Source organism: Rhineura floridana, chromosome 2, assembly GCF_030035675.1.
Source record: "Rhineura floridana isolate rRhiFlo1 chromosome 2, rRhiFlo1.hap2, whole genome shotgun sequence".
NCBI lineage: Eukaryota > Metazoa > Chordata > Lepidosauria > Squamata > Rhineuridae > Rhineura > Rhineura floridana.
In genome coordinates this window covers 96,534,060-96,551,073 of record NC_084481.1, presented here as the reverse complement: position 1 = coordinate 96,551,073, position 17,014 = coordinate 96,534,060, and the positions used below count along the sequence as shown (strand labels likewise).

Genomic DNA, 17,014 nt, shown 5'->3' with positions numbered 1-17,014 from the left:
ACTTGAGGTTGCAGTTCTGTGCAAGCTTCCCTGTTTGAGTAAGCCCCATTGAACACATTTGGACTTGTTTCTGAGTAAACTAACATAGGATTGCACTATAAATATATTTACAGGTTGTGAAAATAAAAACATCTTTGACAGTCATGCTTATATAAATATTTCTTTATAATATTTCCCGATAAGTATCTGATTTCACGCTATGGTTGTACATCATTATTTCCTCTACATTTTAAGTGTGCTCTTCTTCCTTGGGGTGGTCATGGTTCCCCTCTGTTGTTTTCACCCTGAGGGACAGATTGGGCTGAGAGATGGTGAGTAGTCCATGGTCACCCAGTAAACTTCATGGCTCATTTTCATTTCAAAAAAATTAATTAAAAAGATCTACATTTAGGCAAAGTTTATTAAGTAGATCCACACCATACATTTAAAGCACATCCAACTCACATTTAAAGCACATGACTTCCTTTAAAGAGTCCTGGGAAGTGCAGTTTCCCTCTCATACTTATAGTTCCCACTACTCTTAACAAACTACAGTTCCCATAACTATGTGATGTGATTCATATGCTTCAAATGTGTGTTGAATGTGCTTTAAATGAATGGTGTGGATCTGCCTTAGGTATGCTGTGCATTCATTAGTGAATTGAAAATAAGTATTTTAAAATATACTTTTTTAAACAAGGGTTGTAGCTTAGTGGCAGGGCATATGCTTTGCATGCAAAGGTCCTAATTTCAATTTCTGGAAAAGACTGTTGCCTGGAATCCTGGAGAGCCAATGCTAATCCATGTCATCAGTACTGAGCTAGATGGCACCAAATGGCCTCAGCGGTGTAAGGCAGGTTCCTTTGTTCTTAAAAATGGAAAGAGACCCAAGGGCCACAGTGACTCCATAATTTATTTATGTATTTAATTTATAACAGTTATATACTGCTTTATTGGAAAAAAACCCTCAACATGGTTTACAGAAGGAATTAAAACAATATTATTGACAAAAACAGTTAAAGATAGGTATTTAAAAACATTCAAAATAATAAAACCAACAATGTTAAAAACAGATTAAAAACACAATAGTTTCTACCTGCCTGGGTAGTGTGGCCTAAACAAAAAATGTATGTATGTATGTATGTATTTATGTATGTATGTATTTATGTATGTATGTATTTATTATTGGATTTATATCCTACCCTTCCTCCCAGCAGGAGTCCAGGGCGGCAAACAAAAGCACTAAAATACTTTAATACATCATAAAATCAGACTTTAAAATACATTAAAACAAAACATCTTTAGAAACATTTTTAAAAAGCTTTCAAGACATCTTAAAAAAAAGTTAAAAACATATGGTGTTTTTTTTAAAAGGTTTAAAAACATTAAAAAGCAATTCCAACACAGAAGGAGACTGGGATAAGGTCTCAACTTAAAAGGCTTGTTGAAAGAGGAAGGTCTTCAATAGGTGCTGAAAATATAACAGAGATGGCGCCTGCCTAATATTCAAAGGGAGGGAATTCCACAGGGTAGGTGCTGCCACACTAAAGGTCCATTTCCTATATTGTGCAGAATGAACCTCCTGATAAGATAGTATCTGCGGGAGGCCATCACCTGCAGCACAGTGATCGACTGGGTATGTAAAGGATAAGACAGTCTTTCAGGTATCCTGGTCCCAAGCTGTATAAGGGTTTCTACACCAAGACTAGAACCTTGAACTTGGCCCGGTAGCAAATGGGTAGCCAGTGCAATTATTTCAGCAGCGGAGTGGCATGTTGGCAATACCATGTCCCAGTGAGGAGTCTCGCTGCTGCATTTTGCACCAGCCGCAGCTTCCAGACCAACCTCAAGGGCAGCCCCACATAGAGCGCATTACAGTAATCCAGCCTAGAGGTTACCAGTGTGTGGACCACAGTAGTCAGGCTATCCTGGTCCAGAAATGGCCACAGCTGTTTTAGCAGATACTGAAAAGAGTACAATGAAAGTGTCTGCCTAATGTCAATAGGCAGGGAGTTCAAAAGCATAGGTGCTGCCACAGTAAAGGACTGATTTCTTACAAGAGCAGAACAAGTACTATGTGGCACCCTTAACATGGAAAGCACACCTTGAACTTGGCCTGGTAGGAAATCAGCAATCAGTGTGTGATTTCAGAACAGGGGTATTGCATACTGATAGGATCTCACTCATGTCAGCAATCATGCCACAGCATTCTGCACTAACTGCAGCCCCCTCTCGTCAGGTTGTGCTGCATGGGGATTTCTGTAACCTTGACTGACTGGCTGCCAGGATTTTTTTAGTTTTGGGTTTTGGTTAGGAATCTTGACTGGCATGCTGAGTTTTCTGCCTTACTCATAGGAATCTTGCATTTTGGAAATAATCACTGTATTTTTCTTTTTTTATTTGCATTTTATTTACCTTTAACCTCACTCCCTTACATCCTTAGAAGCAGCAACAGTGGTTCCATACACTCAACTCAACCCCCTTAAACCCACTGATGATACACCTTGTTGGTTGCATGATGGTTTGTTTCTTGCCCAATAATGGCAAAAGAGAATTCATATACTGGGAAGTGTGGCTGCAATTGTTGTTGTTCCCAAGCTGCCACCTGTGAAGGTAGACCAAACTATGTGTGTTTTTTCTGTCAGTTATTAATCAGTGGAATTGGGTTGGTTGTCAAAGAGAGTTTATAGCAGCCCACAGGATGGACAGAAAAGGGTAGAGAATCTTCTTACTTGTACTCATTTCTCAAACCTTTTTCTGAAATGAAGGGTCAAATCTGTAAAGTTTGGAGCAGCCATGTTAAAAGGTAGGGGCAGGGCATTGGAGGGACATAGAGTTGCTAACCCTACTTGGATATGAATATCTTTGTTGAGGATCCATAGTCAAGCTTTACCAACAGCACAATCTAAACCATATCTACTGAGAAGTAAGTACTAATGAGTTCTGTGGGGCTCAGTCCCTTAATAAGCACATTTAGAATTGTTGTGGTTGATGCTTAATGTATCATGCTTAATGACATCACTAGGACCTGCCCTGGTGATGTCACTAGGATCCACCCCATGACATCACTAGGGCCCGCCCCTGAAATCTCAGGGTTTGGGATGTTTTTGACCTGGCAACCCTAAAGAGGTTATACAGAGGTCACCAGTCTTTAGTGAGCATTTGTTCTGATTTGTTTACGGGATTACTTATATGATAATGAGCATTCATCCTGATTTGCTTGCATTGTGTTTAGACATATTCCTGTTAGTCATTTGTTCATCCCACACTTTTAAATGCATTCCCCCATCACTCTGGCAGCTCTGTAAGGGGTACACTGCAGTTCCCAGGATTCTTGGAAGGGGATGTGCTTTGAATGTGATTTAAAGGTATGGCTTTAATACAGCCTGAGACATGTTAAAAGACATCCAATAAATCTATGAGCAGGGATTTGAACTAATAGCCAAGGTCAACATTTTCACCTGTGCAACCATACTAATACTGCTAGTTTGGGCAACAGGTGCCTTCCACGTAGAACAATAGTAACTATATCTCTTTCCTGGTAAGTCACAGCCAATCTTCACTTCACATGTACATTAATGGGGTCTGAACTGGTGATGACTGACTAGGAAATAGACCTTGGGGTTGTGGTGGATAGCTCAATGAAGATGTCGACCCCATGTGTGGTAGCTGTGAAAAAGGTATCTGTGCTAAAGCTCATTAAGAAAGATACTGAAAATGGAACTGCCAATATCATAACACCTCCATACAAACTATGGTGAGGGCACAATTAGAATGCTATCTTCAGCTCCAGATGGGCAGCTCTAGCCATTTCAATTTCTCTCCATTTCTCATTTTTTCCAGTCTTAGTCACTTTTCCACATTTCCACATCAGTTTCTGTTTTTTAAAAAAGAGTCCTCATGAAAACTCATGAGTACTTTAGTGTGATTTTCTCATTATACACATTTTTATATGCTAATTTTGCCTAATATTCACATTTTTGAAAGCAATTTCCCTTATTTTAATGCATTGTTGTATGTTTACAAATACAGGCATACCCTGCTTAACGTTGCTTCACTTAACGTTGCCTCGCTATAACGTACATGCTCCATACGTCCCCATACCCCGCTTAACATTTGTGCGCTTCGCAATAATGTACATTTTATTGGCATGACGCCGCTGCCATCTAGTGGTGATTGCGTGCAGTACAAGTGAAGACAATTGCTTCACTTAAAGTAGATTTTCACTTAAAGTATACTCTCCAGTCCCATTGTGAACATTAAAGTGGGGTATGCCTGTACATGTGTTTTTATGCACACTTTAGTGTATGCATTAGTACGTGCAAAGTTCAGAAAAGGGTTTATTTTGAAGGTTGGCTGTGTTTTGAGTCACTATTTTGGCAACTGAAAATTAAGTATTTTCACATTTAAATCACATGAATCAAATGAATCAAATTCATCCTCCATCCCTAGCAGCAACCAAATGATATCTTCCTCAGTTCTCTGCTCAGTCATTCACACACTCAGCACATCACTGATGTTGTCAGATCAGGCTCTAAATAAAATCACAAGGAGGAGCCCAGTGCAGGTTCAGAGAGTGGTGGACAGATTGAGAAGTGTTTCTGGGGTAGATTACTAGGAGGGCTGGCAAAAAGTAATGTACCCAGTTTCAGAGGAGACAAACTCCATTTGTGGGTGATTTAGAACAATAAACCTCTTTTCTGAAAGCATTGGCCTTCCAGAATATGATCCCTCTGGGAAAGCCTAGATGACAGGTTCATATTGATTTCAAGACTCAGAGCACTGACATCTTACCTTGCTATTCTGTTTCTGCAAAGGGACTTCAGTTTCCCTTAAGGATGAGAAGATAAGCAAATCATCTGTAGCCTTTGGTTTCCCTCACCACCCTGCGTATGCTCCAAGAGAAGCCCACATGCTGTGTCTGATGCATATAACAGCAAAGTGTGTTATCTTTAACATGGGAAGTAAAATGTGGTTTAAGTCCACAGTTGGAAATTAGGACTGGAGAACCTGTACCCTTCCAGATTTTGTTGGACTTCCAACTCCCATCAGTCAGAGCCAGCATGGCAGTGGTCAGGGATGATGGGAGTTTTAGTAATCCAGCAATATCTGGCCACTGGTTTTCCAGCCCTGTTTTAGATGAAAACAAAAATTGTTACTCACTTATGTTGGAATAATGTTATGTAATTAATTCACATTCACATTAAAATTAAGATATAACAACATATATCTCCCTGAGTCTTTATAGCAGGTTGGTATCTATATTGGATTTGAAATGGTTTTATGTGTGATTGTTTTTATATATGTTTTTATTGTAATGTGAAATGATTTTGAGATGCATCATAGGAAGTGATTGATTAATAAATAAAATCTAATAATAAAGAAGAAAAGGCAATCCAAACAAGATATCCAATGAAGGATATATAATCACAAAGGAGTTGAGAAGGTTAGTCTTTTCACAATCATCTCCAACGAGGTCGTATAATCCTCAAAGGATACAGGGAATATAATGCATATATTGGTTTGAGTTTGTAACAATGTTAAAAGCAGTTGCTGTCAAAAAGCTTTCAGTTGGTCTTCATTTCCCCACCCGAGAAACTATTGGACATGGAGAGATGCCCCCAATTCTCCAGAGACAGCAGCAATCCTCACCTGAAGAATTCTTCACATGCCAGGCAGACTGAGGGTATTTCTCAGTCTTCAGAAATATTCAGGTAAAAATGCCTAACACATAACTGGAACGCTCAGGAACTGTCAATCAGACTTGAACATTCTATAACCTCAATTCCTCCTCTTGGATACAAATTAGCTTGCACTCTACTTATATTATTTAACCAGAGCTTGGAAAAGTTACTTTTTGAACTACAACTCCCATCAGCCCCAGCCAGTATGGCCACTGGATTGGGCTGATGGGAGTTGTAGTTCAAAAAAGTAACTTTTCCAAGCTCTGTATTTAACATGCAGAATGCCTCTTTTGACCACCCTAAAATCCAGTGGTGCCAATCAGATGCAATCAATATAATGACCCTCACCTTTTCATGTTGTTCACCAGGTGCACTACCATGTCATCACAACTAAATGGCTGTAAACAATTACACTATGGCAACCGAATTCATCCTTCTTGGACTAGCAGATCAGCTGGAGCTTCAAGTCTCTCTCTTTGTGATATTCCTGCTGATCTATGTTCTGACATTTGCTGGGAATGTGGGGATGATTGTACTGATCAAGATTAGTCCCCGGCTTCACACCCCTATGTACTTCTTCCTTAGCAATCTGTCTGTGGTTGATCTCTGCTATTCTTCAGTCTTTGCCCCAAGGGTGTTGATGAATTTAGCACAGTCTAAAAACATTTCTTATGCAGGTTGCATCACTCAGCATTGCTTCTTTGTAGTGTTTGTGAGTACTGAAAGCTTCCTTTTAGCTGCAATGGCATATGACCGTTATGTGGCCATATGTAATCCCCTACTCTATACTGCTATCATGACCAAAAGTGTCTGTATTTACTTAGTAGCAGGGTCATACTTTGGGGGGCTATTGAATTCTATCGCACACACATCTGGCTTGCTGAGACTGTCATTCTGTGCCCCTAGTATAGTCAACCACTTTTTTTGTGATACACCAGCTATGTTGAAAGTTGCATGCTCGGATATCCATATTAATGAACTTTTGTTAGTCACTTTCTCTGGGGGAATTGCTCTTTCTACGCTCCTGATGGTTGTCATCTCCTACCTGTGCATCCTCTGCTCTGTCATTAAGATGGACTCTTTTGAGGGCAAAATCAAAGTCTTCTCCACCTGTGCCTCCCATCTGACAGCTGTGGCCTTGTTCTATGGACCAGTAAGCTTAAGTCACTTGCAACCCAGTTCCATGTATTCTCAGGAGAAAGAGAAGATCTCAGCTGTGTTCTACACTTTGGTGGTCCCAATGCTGAACCCATTAATCTACAGCCTGAGAAACAAAGAGGTAAAGGATGCCTTGAAACAAGTGATCAATTGTCAAAATTAATAATTTGGATCTTATTTCCCAGCATGATTTAGATTATGGGGGTGGGGAACCTGTGGTCCTCCAGATGTCACTGGATTATTTCTCACATCATCCAGACCATTGGCCAAGTTGATTGCGGCTGACAGAAGTTGGAGTCCAACAACATTTGGAGGGCCACAGGTTCCCATCCCTGGTTCAGAGGTTTTTTTTAATAAGAGTTCAAATAGGGAGGGGAGGCATTGGTTTAGTTTGTCTGATGTTCAAATTTGGTGCACAAATTAAAGAAAATTAAAAATCAGATGGTGTGGAAAATTCCATCTTGCAGTTTATTTATATAATTTCTATATCTCCTTTCAAAAATAAAACTCTTCCTAAGGCAGTTCACATAAAATTTAACAATAAAATACAATAAATCAAATTTGAAAAATCTCAATAAAATGATCCCATATTATTTAAACTAGCTATCCAGCATCAAAGGTAAAGCGGTTTTTAAGTATCATTTGAAAATATTCACAGAAGAAACCTGCCTAATATTGTATTTTTTATTTATCTTTATTTAACAAATTTGTATTCCATTTATTTGATAAGTAAATGACAAACTCTTTGAGGTTTACAATAGACAACCTAAAATATTTATTAATAAATACAGTGCATTCCTGTCACAATGGTTCGGGGGAGAAATAAACAGAACATGTTCATCCTCTTCTCTGAGTTTTGGCTATGAGAGCAGAGTGAAAGCAGTGGAGTTAGACCATTAGACTGTTCTTTCACCAGTTTTTGTTTTTCCTAACAAACAATTAAAAATCAAAGCCTCTCTGCCTCCCCTCTCTCTTCTTCATGGAGGGTCCTTCCAGAAAGATGGGGGGGCAGCAAGAAAAAATAGTTTTTCCCTTAAAAAAACAAACAAAGGTAAAATCACCTAGCATGATAGCCCCTGGACCTATATGCCTGAACATTGGGAAGTTTCTTACCCGGGGCACCTCCCTCATATCTCCAGTTTGGCAGATTTATCCCCTCAGATTGGATAAGCATGCCTTTAATATGGAAGAAAATAAAGACTTTTTCTTTTCTTTTCTTTTTTTAAAAAAGAACATTCCTGGATGGATCTGCCTGAAATTTGGTTGGCTTACTCGACTCTGGATGGGTTCCTTTGCCTGCAAATGTTATCCACTTATGTGAAAAGAGAAAGGTATAGCCATTTTAAATTCAGGCAATGGAGACAAAACAGAGTTTTGGATTTGAGAAATCAGATTCTGACCCAAATAATGAATCAAATCATAAAAATACAGAGCTGAAACAGATTGGACTGCTTCAAAATGCTAAGATACAATGTTGTGGTCACTACACACCCCTGTATGAACTAGGGATGTATGGTCTGTATGAACTAGGGATGTATGAGCTAGGGATGACTGTATGGTCTCCGAATGCGTTCAATGAATATGAGCAGTGGCAAGAACACATCCAGTATGCATATCTGTCCAGCACTGGTAAGGATGAACCTATGGTAAAGTCTAGATGAAATAGGTCAGCTGTGGCCTGGAACAGATAGCTAAAGCAGAAGGACTGATAGGCTCTGAGCGTGGCTGTACATGGTCAAGAAGCAATAGCTGAAAGCAAGAGTGGTCAGAGAGTCAGGTCCTTCAGAATTCTAGACAGACTCCAGAAAAGAGAAAAATTGTTCTGGCATGTGCTACGGGCAAACTGACTCTTCATTACATCCTGGGACTGACTACCTTTCCCAGACCATGCCGTCTTGCTGGAGAATTGTGATCCATAAACAGGCAGTCCTTCTGGCTTGGAACATAGCACTCTGCTACCTCTACATCATCTCTTGCTGAGCACACAATCTGCGTCATGCTGCACCAGCAAGTTTGCCATGTGAGGCTTTTGGGGGAAAGGATGCTGGTTCATCAGTGGGCTCCATCTCTGGGGCTATATAGTCCTGGGGGTCCTGGTTTGGGGGAGGGGCAGCTCAGGTCCAGGGGTCTTGGATTTTAATGGCTCCTGGTTGCTTGAATCAGGTTTAATGTCAAGACCTGAATTGATGCTTCTGTGGGTGCTGCTGCTTACTCAGCTGGCCCCTCTTCTCTCCCTCCAGTCAATGATCAAGTTATTGCCAGTACTCTCAGTCATGAAATTCTCCTCTCACACAGCAGTCACACATTCAGAGTTAATGAGAAAGGGGACCCACTCCATCCACCTGTATATTTGTAAGGCTCCTCTAGCCAGTCAGGAATCCAGATTTCCTCCCTGGAAAAAGGGGGGATCATGGGAATTGTCCCTCTGCATGATCAGCCATTTGTGCAAAGAGTGTGGTTCACACTGGTATTCACTTGCATGGTGGAGGGAAGGGGCTTGCACCTGTCTTCCAGCACTGTCTAACCTAAATGTGTGCATTACAACATTGAATCAGCATGGTTGTATCTTCTCCTTTTTTTCAGTGCTGACTTAGCTGTGGGACATTTAAACATAAAGACCTAAGAATAATCACAACCAGCCCCTGATATGCCTGGGATTAGAGAGAATGGCCTCCAAGTTAGTAGGTAAGATGTTAGCAGAGCTAAGCACAGCCATCTTTCTTTTTGAAGGCTAAAGGTTAGATAATTTGTCTTTAATATCCAGAACAGAAATCTGTTTAAAATTTTTATTCAGCATTATTTTTAGTTTATTTTGAGTAACTTCCTCATATTTCCTCAGAGCATCTTTACCTTCGGATATATTGTTCTAAGTCTCTTTGACTCAGAAGAAAAATGATTATAGGTAAATACACCAATCTACATGGAGTTTTTTGTATATATGTCTGGCTACACAAGAACTACACTTGTGGACCTCCTCACAAATGCTTCTTCTTTTTTTTACCACCCTGAATAATTGGGTATCCTCAGCAATGGCAAATTTACCCATCTCTCAGCTTACTCCTAACTCAAGATCACTTATGTTTGCTGTTTGGAAGTCAGCTGGTTGACAACACTCCACCTTGACCATGCCATGACCACTGCTGTGAACTGATTTAAAAGCATCAGTCCCAATACATATCCCTGTGAGCTCCCATTTCTTATAACCCTCTATTGTAGATCTGCCTACTTATTTCTATTTTCTGCTTTCCTGTTCTTTAAGCAGTTGAAAAATGAAATGGACAGCCTTCAAGTTGATCCCAGCTTATGGCAACCCTGTGAATAGGGTTTTCATGGTAAGCGGTGAGGAAGGATTTCTGACCTCCGTCCCTTTTCAGACCCTCATTAAAGAGATTGCTGCTTGTCTTAGCATGTTAGCTATCTAAGCCACTGCAGGCCTTAGATATAAAATGCTTGCTTATGAAATACAATGTATTAGAAGCAATATTTTGAGTAACTATGATCTGCCTAAGAGTAAAAGTACATATGAAGTAAGAATTAGGAAAGTTTGTAGTTAGGCTTTAACAACAGTAGAATGTCACAGAAGGATGTTATGAAGCCTGAAATGGTTTGGAACTGTTTAGAATTTTAGAATGCATCTCTGAAAAGCGTAGGTGCTTTCCTCTTTGACACATGGATAAGCAAGGCCGAAACATGCTAAGTGACCACCCAAGGTGGGAGGGCATGGTTATTTGTTTTGGTAAAGGTGTCTTTTGATTATTAATGTATGCATGACATGTAATCACTTTATAAAGCTGTGCATTGCCTGATTTTCTTCAGAGTTAGTCCTACGGAACTTCTCTCCCAACAGCACTATTGGTGTATGTATTTCTCAATAAACTCTGTCCTCTGGAACACAATAAAATTGACTAGGAAGTTTTTTCTTCCACAGTGGTATTGAAAGGTGATTTACCATTGCCTTCCTCTGAGGCTGAGAGGCAGTGACTGGCCCAAGGTCACCCAGTGCGCTTCATGGCTATGTGGGGATTTGAACCCTGGTCTCCCAAGTCAAAGTCCAACACCTTAACCACTACATCACACTGGCTCTCCTTAATCAGTTACTAATCCATAAAAGGACTTGTCCTTTTCTCCCATGACTGCTAAGTTTACTCAGGAGCATGGATGTTGGAGAATTCCAAAAAACATGGAAAAGGAAGCAGAAATTGCTGCAGTTCACATGTTCGTCTGTGGTCAGGAATAGAAATAAGTCAAGCAAATATTTGTTCACATCATTGATGTTGGAGAGGGTTAAATTCACAAATGATACATAATTAATGAAAGTGATTTTTTACATTGTGTCATGTTTCCTGTACATTGAAATTAAAGTAAGTTACCTAAGTTACGTAAATAGTTACCAAAGTTAATAAGTTATGAAAGTTATCTAAAATAGCAGACAGTGAGACAAATTACATAGTATGTGGTGGAAACCAAACTGCAGCAGAATGGAAACAGTGCTGATTGTGACAAAATGGTGAAATACAGTTCAGAATGGAAATTTCTGCCTTCTTACGTCCCTTCACAGGAGTCCTTGGTGAGGGTCTTTATATAAAAAAAATTAAAGTCCAAGTGTATCATGTCCGCTGGATCACACTTAGCCACATGTTGGCTGACATGCTCAAAGAACTCGAAAAGATCAGTGAGACAGGATTTACTAGCTAATTGTTTGCTTCTCAAAAGCCCTGAACCTTTCCAAGCACCAAGAATCAGCTGTTTAATGACATTTGCAAAACCTTATCTCTTTGTTCATGAAGTTTGATTTCAAACCTTGTAGGCAAGGGGAAATGGATCACCTGATGGCATTGTGATTTTAGATGATTGATGGGTGGCCCCTCCCACCAGCCAAATTTGGCACATGCAAGTGGGGGAGGCAAGGATCCAGCCCACCAGCTGGATCCAGTTCCCTATATCTGATGGATCTAGTGAAGGATGAGCTACAACAATATAAAACAAGCATAAGAAGCGACAAAATCAAAACAACCAAAGAGATTTTAATAATGTTTCAGACGGAAATCAGAATGCACAGCGAGTTGTCTCACCAAATCAGCTTTGCCTCAAATGCAGTTTAATTATTCAGTGAGCAAAGAACTTTCTGCCAATAGCCCTTTTAACAGCTTCCTTCACTTCCTTGTTCCTTAAACTATAAATCAAGGGGTTCAGCATAGGGATCACAAGTGTGTAGAACACTGAGATGGTTTTGTCTTGGTCCATTGTGTAACCTGAGGTAGGCCGCAAATACATAAAGATCAGAGTCCCATAGAACATGGTGACAGCTGTCAGATGGGAAGCACAGGTAGAGAAGGCTTTGCGCCTCCCCTCAGCAGATCGGATCTTTAAGATAGTGGTGATGATGTAAACATAGGACACCAGGACAATCAAGATAGTACTCATGACAACTATTGAGGACAAAGTAAAGTGAACAATGTCTGTGTTGTGGATGTCAGAACAGGACAGTTTCAGAATTGGAGAGATATCACAGAAGAAATGGTTAATTACATTGGAGCCACAGAAAGACAAACTAAATATGAAAATGGTCTGTGTAGTGGAATTCACAAAACCAGTTATATAGGATACAATGACAAGCAAGACACAAAGCTTCTTGGACATTGCAGTGTGATAAAGCAATGGATTACAAATAGCTACAAAGCGGTCATAAGCCATCACACCCAAAAGGCAACATTCATTTGTCACAAAGATACAGAAAAAATAAAATTGCACAGCACAGTCAATGAAGGGAATGGCTCTGTTGTCAGATACAAATGTCATGAGCATCCTAGGAGCAATGACTGATGAATAACCAGCATCTACAAGAGACAGGTTAGAGAGAAAGAAATACATGGGAGTCTGAAGTCGGGCATCAATCTGGATTAAAATAATCACCCCAAGATTCCCCACCAGGGTGACAATGTAAATACCAAGGAACAAGACAAAGAGGGGGATCTGTAGCTCAGGGTGATCCATGAATCCCACAAAAATGAATTCTGTCACACTGGTATGATTTTTTCTTTCCATTTATGTTCTTTTGTTGCCCACTGCAAGAAAGGAGTAGCATTTGTAAATAAATGAGCACCAAACATTACATTTCCTCTAGCTAAATTTATGTTCTCTCTCTCATGTCCGAATAATCTCAGAGCTTTCTTTTGATGACCACCTCCCACATGTATATCCCCCTCCTCTGTGCACAGATAAGTTGAGGAGGGGTTTTGTGTGTCCTCTATGCCCAATATGTCTGGCACATGCGAGTGCACATGTGAGAGGGGTCCACACCTACTTTTGGCCACTACCGCCACTGGCATGCACCCCATGGATGATTGGCCAAAGGTGACTGCAGCCTTTGGGTCAAAAACTGTTTGCCACCCTGCACTAGAGCCTCAGTCACCAGACTTAGTTCCAGCAATGTCAATTAGCTGCAACAAGTCTTTCTGAGTACATATCATTGGGATGGGGTTTTAACAGCCCTATTGCCAGCCTCCCTCATTAGGTGAGGCAGCCACATTTCTAGGTGGGGCATTTGGGGGGGGAGGTGCAGAGCACCAGCCATTCCCACCTTTACTGTTGGAGAGGACATGAGGGCCAGGCCAGGGTAAGGGAAAGGCAGTGACCTTCCCTCTCACTCCTTCTCCATCCAGACAATGTGTTAACTTACATGCATGACGTTTAATCTGTTGCATTGTCTCAATGAGAGAAAGATCCCCAGGAATACCAGACTCAAAAGCTTGACTTGGCCTATGGCTACAGTCCTCTTTCACCTGTGGTATGTCCCTGTGTTCTGCTTTTTCATGAACTGAACTACTTTGGTAATTAGAGTGAGGTCCTGAGCTTGGCTTTGATGCTGCATTAGGTATCTCAGTTTTAGATTCCACCCAAAAAAACAAACTTGTCTATACTACAAGGTTATGGAAGAGCAGAGAGAAAACTAATAGGATGTGTTTGTTAACTCCTACTTGAGAGTCCCTCCTGACCTTCACATTTTCCCTCCTGTTGAACAATCAAGGGAAAACTTTTTACTGGCTGCTATATAAAGGACTACGTAAGCAATTGGAAACTGATTGTAAAAAGCAATTAGATTTTTTTACTGGTAGCTCGGTTGATTCTTTTGTCCAGAAACCTCAAAAAGACCACATGCTGAGCTGCACTTATTGGGAAAATCAGAAATTAGGCCTGAGTTACAGCTTAGGTGGCCAGCTAGTGTACTGGAAAATGATCAGAAGAAATCTCGATGTAATCGAGGCAGGGCTATGGAGTCGGAGTCAGAGTCATGGAGTCGGAGTCGGAGTGGGAAGCAATTTTGGGTGGAGTCGGAGTCGGTAGAAATGTACCGACTCTGACTCCGGCTTCAAAATAAATTTTGATTGACAAATTTTTAAAAATATAAATTCAAAATGTCAAAGAAGCTTCCCATGAAGTCAGCTGTAGTTGAGCATTTCACCATAATTCAAGATGGAAAACATTTTGTGTGTCACAGGACCCAGATGAAGACAAATGCTGTGATGCCAAGATCAGCGCATATTCAGGCATATTCAGGCAGCGATAAAAATGCTCCTATGAGAGCTTCCAATTTAAAAAGACATTTACAGCACTTTCCAGGGCTGTGAAGTTGGAAGCAATTTTGGGTGAAGTCGGAGTCGGACATTAGAAAAATAGAGGAGTCGGAGTCGGAGTCGAAGGTTTGGCGTACCGACTCCACAGCCCTGAATTGAGGAGATTTAGTGTGGCATTCTCCATTCCCCTGTCCCATACTACTCTCTCACACCCCTCTTCTCCCTGCTCCTGGGTTTGTTTATTGCTTTCTCAGTCCTCTTGCATAGTGCAGGAGTCTAAGAAGCTCTGTTTAGGCCAGTAAGCTCAATTTGCAGGTTTTCTCACTCTGCCTACGTTGAGTACAAAAAGCTGGGAAAAGGCCTTCAATTAGTCAAAACACACAGTGGATACCAATAAGCTCATCAAGGAATATGTTTTCACATATGCTGCCAAGGGCTGGGAATGCAGCCTCAAAGCTGTGGTCTCAGGCCAGGCTGCAGCAAAACTCAAGGTCACGGATGCAACAGAAGTGATAAACAAAAGACATAGGCATGAGATCCAAGTAAAGATAAATATCTTTGTAGAGGACTATAGAGAGCAAAAGAGGATGCAGAGATTCCCAGTACTATACTGGATTAATCTAATTAGAATCATTGTGATATAATCAATTCTGATAGTATGCATCATAACCAGAAATCCTCGATTGAAGCCTATTAATTTCTCATTAAAGTATCTGAAAGAAACATAAGATGAGACATAAGACTTTGAATAGTCCAGTGTGCAACCATCTCATATATGTTTTATATGGTAACATACTCACACTGCGGCTTCATAGAAACTCATATCTCCATAACTGCTGTGGATCACCTTTGATCTATACCACTTCCACCCCAGCTTGCTATTCCTGAATAAAACAAGGCTATGGTCTTATGCCCAGTTACTAGGAAGCAAATACTGAATTCAGTGAGATTTACTCCTGAGAATAATACTGCACATTATTTTTTAAAAATAGAATTGGACACAGGTTCTTTATTTTGCCTCTTCTTCCCCAGATTTTGTATCATTTTATTGTAAATGACAAAATGAAGTTCCTTTAAAGAGCTGGTCCATCTGCTTGTGATATGTCTTACACAGACACAACACATACAAACAGAGAGAGGACAAATATAATCAGGATATATAACATTAGTAGTAGTAGTAGTGGTGGTGGTGGTAATAGTAGGAGCAGCAGCAACAGCAGCAATGACAATATCTGTTTCAGTTTTATTAGTCAAGCTGGTGAAACTTACCAGTGAAAAGAAGAGATATTTCATTCCTGAATACAAGAGTATTATTGTATGAACTAGCAAGGGGTGTTTATATCTTATTCATTGGCAACTAGGGACATAAAACCCAAGGCCCCTTTTTCAGTAAGATGTAGTTATGATTGTAAAATTCCCTGTAGGCCTACTGGTGATTTCTAGATGGCTACAAGTAGCATGTTGTTGTCAGATCTACTGCACCAGTTCATTTTTACTACTTATTCTTTGGCTTATTTATTTATTTTAGAATTTAGAAAACTGCTCTACATTCAAAGAAGGCATGAGGGGTGTAAAAAATAGAATACAAAACATAACATAATGCAAATAATAAAAAGCTATAAACATGAAGCCAACAAGAGCTAAAAGCTGCAGAAATATAATGGACTAATTCAGGAAGGCTTGGGAGAAAATAAAAAGTTTTCAACAAACACTGAAAATCTAACAATGTTGGAGCTTGTTTCACTTCAAGAGGTAGAGAATTCCAGAGAACTGGTGCTACAGTGCTCAAGTCACAGCTGGGGATGGAATTCACTTGGTGGTGCCAGTTCAGATTGCATTTCACCAAAATGGCAGGCAGTTTTGGTCCACAGTCAGTATTTTTCTGCAGTGCTTTGCTTTCACCAGTTCACTTTTTCCCCTCCTAAAAAATAATGATATTGCTATTGTCATTTCTAATTATTTCCTTTCAAAAATGAAAGGAAAGTGGTTTTCTGTCTGCCCAGTGGCTACCCACCCCATCCTTTTTCAGCCTTCTCCTCCTCCTCCTCTCAAATTGTATTGGAGAAAACAAGAGATCGCCTGATTACTTTCACCTTAGCAAAGCAAAGATGCATGTTGGTCAGTTTCATGTTAGCAAAGCAAAGACAGGTGCTGCTCAATTTCACATTAGCAAAGAAAGACACATGCTGTTTAGCTTTATGAGTTCAGACTGGGGAAAATTTCTGTCTGAAACCTTAGAAAGCCAGTGACAGTTAGTACAGATGGTTCCCTCTCTCTGATTACCTGATTCTGCAACCCCCCTTCCCTTCTTCAAGACCATTGGTAGAAAGGAGGTGAAGAAGGCTTGTGTAGGCAGGCACAGCATAGAATGAATCTCTCGCTCGATAGCTAGCTAGCTAGCTAGCTTTTTCAGGGCTTTACAGAGCAGCCTCACCACCTTCTTTCTAGTTTGCTAAAGAAACTCTACAGGAAACACTGAAGTTTAATGATTACCATGAACACCTCATTGACAGAAGTTAAAGGAATACAACAATAACAACAGCAAACAATGAATGTTAATTATTACCATGAACGCCTCATAGACAAAAGTTAAAGGGAATATGATGATAACAATATCAT

General features: G+C 40.2%; 2 protein-coding genes across 3 annotated transcripts; one reads left to right on the top strand and one right to left on the bottom strand.

Moving 5' to 3' along the window:
- Nucleotides 1–6,057: 6,057 nt before the first annotated feature.
- On the top strand, nt 6,058–6,984 carry LOC133377939 (olfactory receptor 5J3-like). Its single transcript, XM_061612733.1, has one exon. The coding sequence runs from the start codon at nt 6,058–6,060 to the stop codon at nt 6,982–6,984; it is 927 nt and encodes a 308-aa protein (XP_061468717.1).
- Nucleotides 6,985–11,927: 4,943 nt separating this feature from the next.
- Nucleotides 11,928–15,133, bottom strand: LOC133376790 (olfactory receptor 5AR1-like). 2 transcript variants are annotated; one of them, XM_061609574.1, is made up of 2 exons: nt 15,120–15,133; nt 11,928–12,858 (listed from the first exon to the last, which is right to left on the bottom strand). In XM_061609574.1, exons 1-2 carry the CDS (start codon nt 15,131–15,133, stop codon nt 11,928–11,930), a joined length of 945 nt encoding a protein of 314 aa, XP_061465558.1. The 2 variants fall into 2 exon arrangements, with proteins under 2 accessions (XP_061465558.1, XP_061465557.1); XM_061609573.1 differs by lacking the exon at nt 15,120–15,133 and having other exon boundaries at nt 11,928–12,866.
- Between the last annotated feature and the right edge of the window lie 1,881 nt (nt 15,134–17,014).

What these genes read in the sequence shown, in the direction of transcription:
- LOC133377939 (XM_061612733.1), top strand. Translation starts at nt 6,058, where the DNA reads ATGGCTGTAAACAATTACACTATGGCAACCGAATTCATCCTTCTTGGA.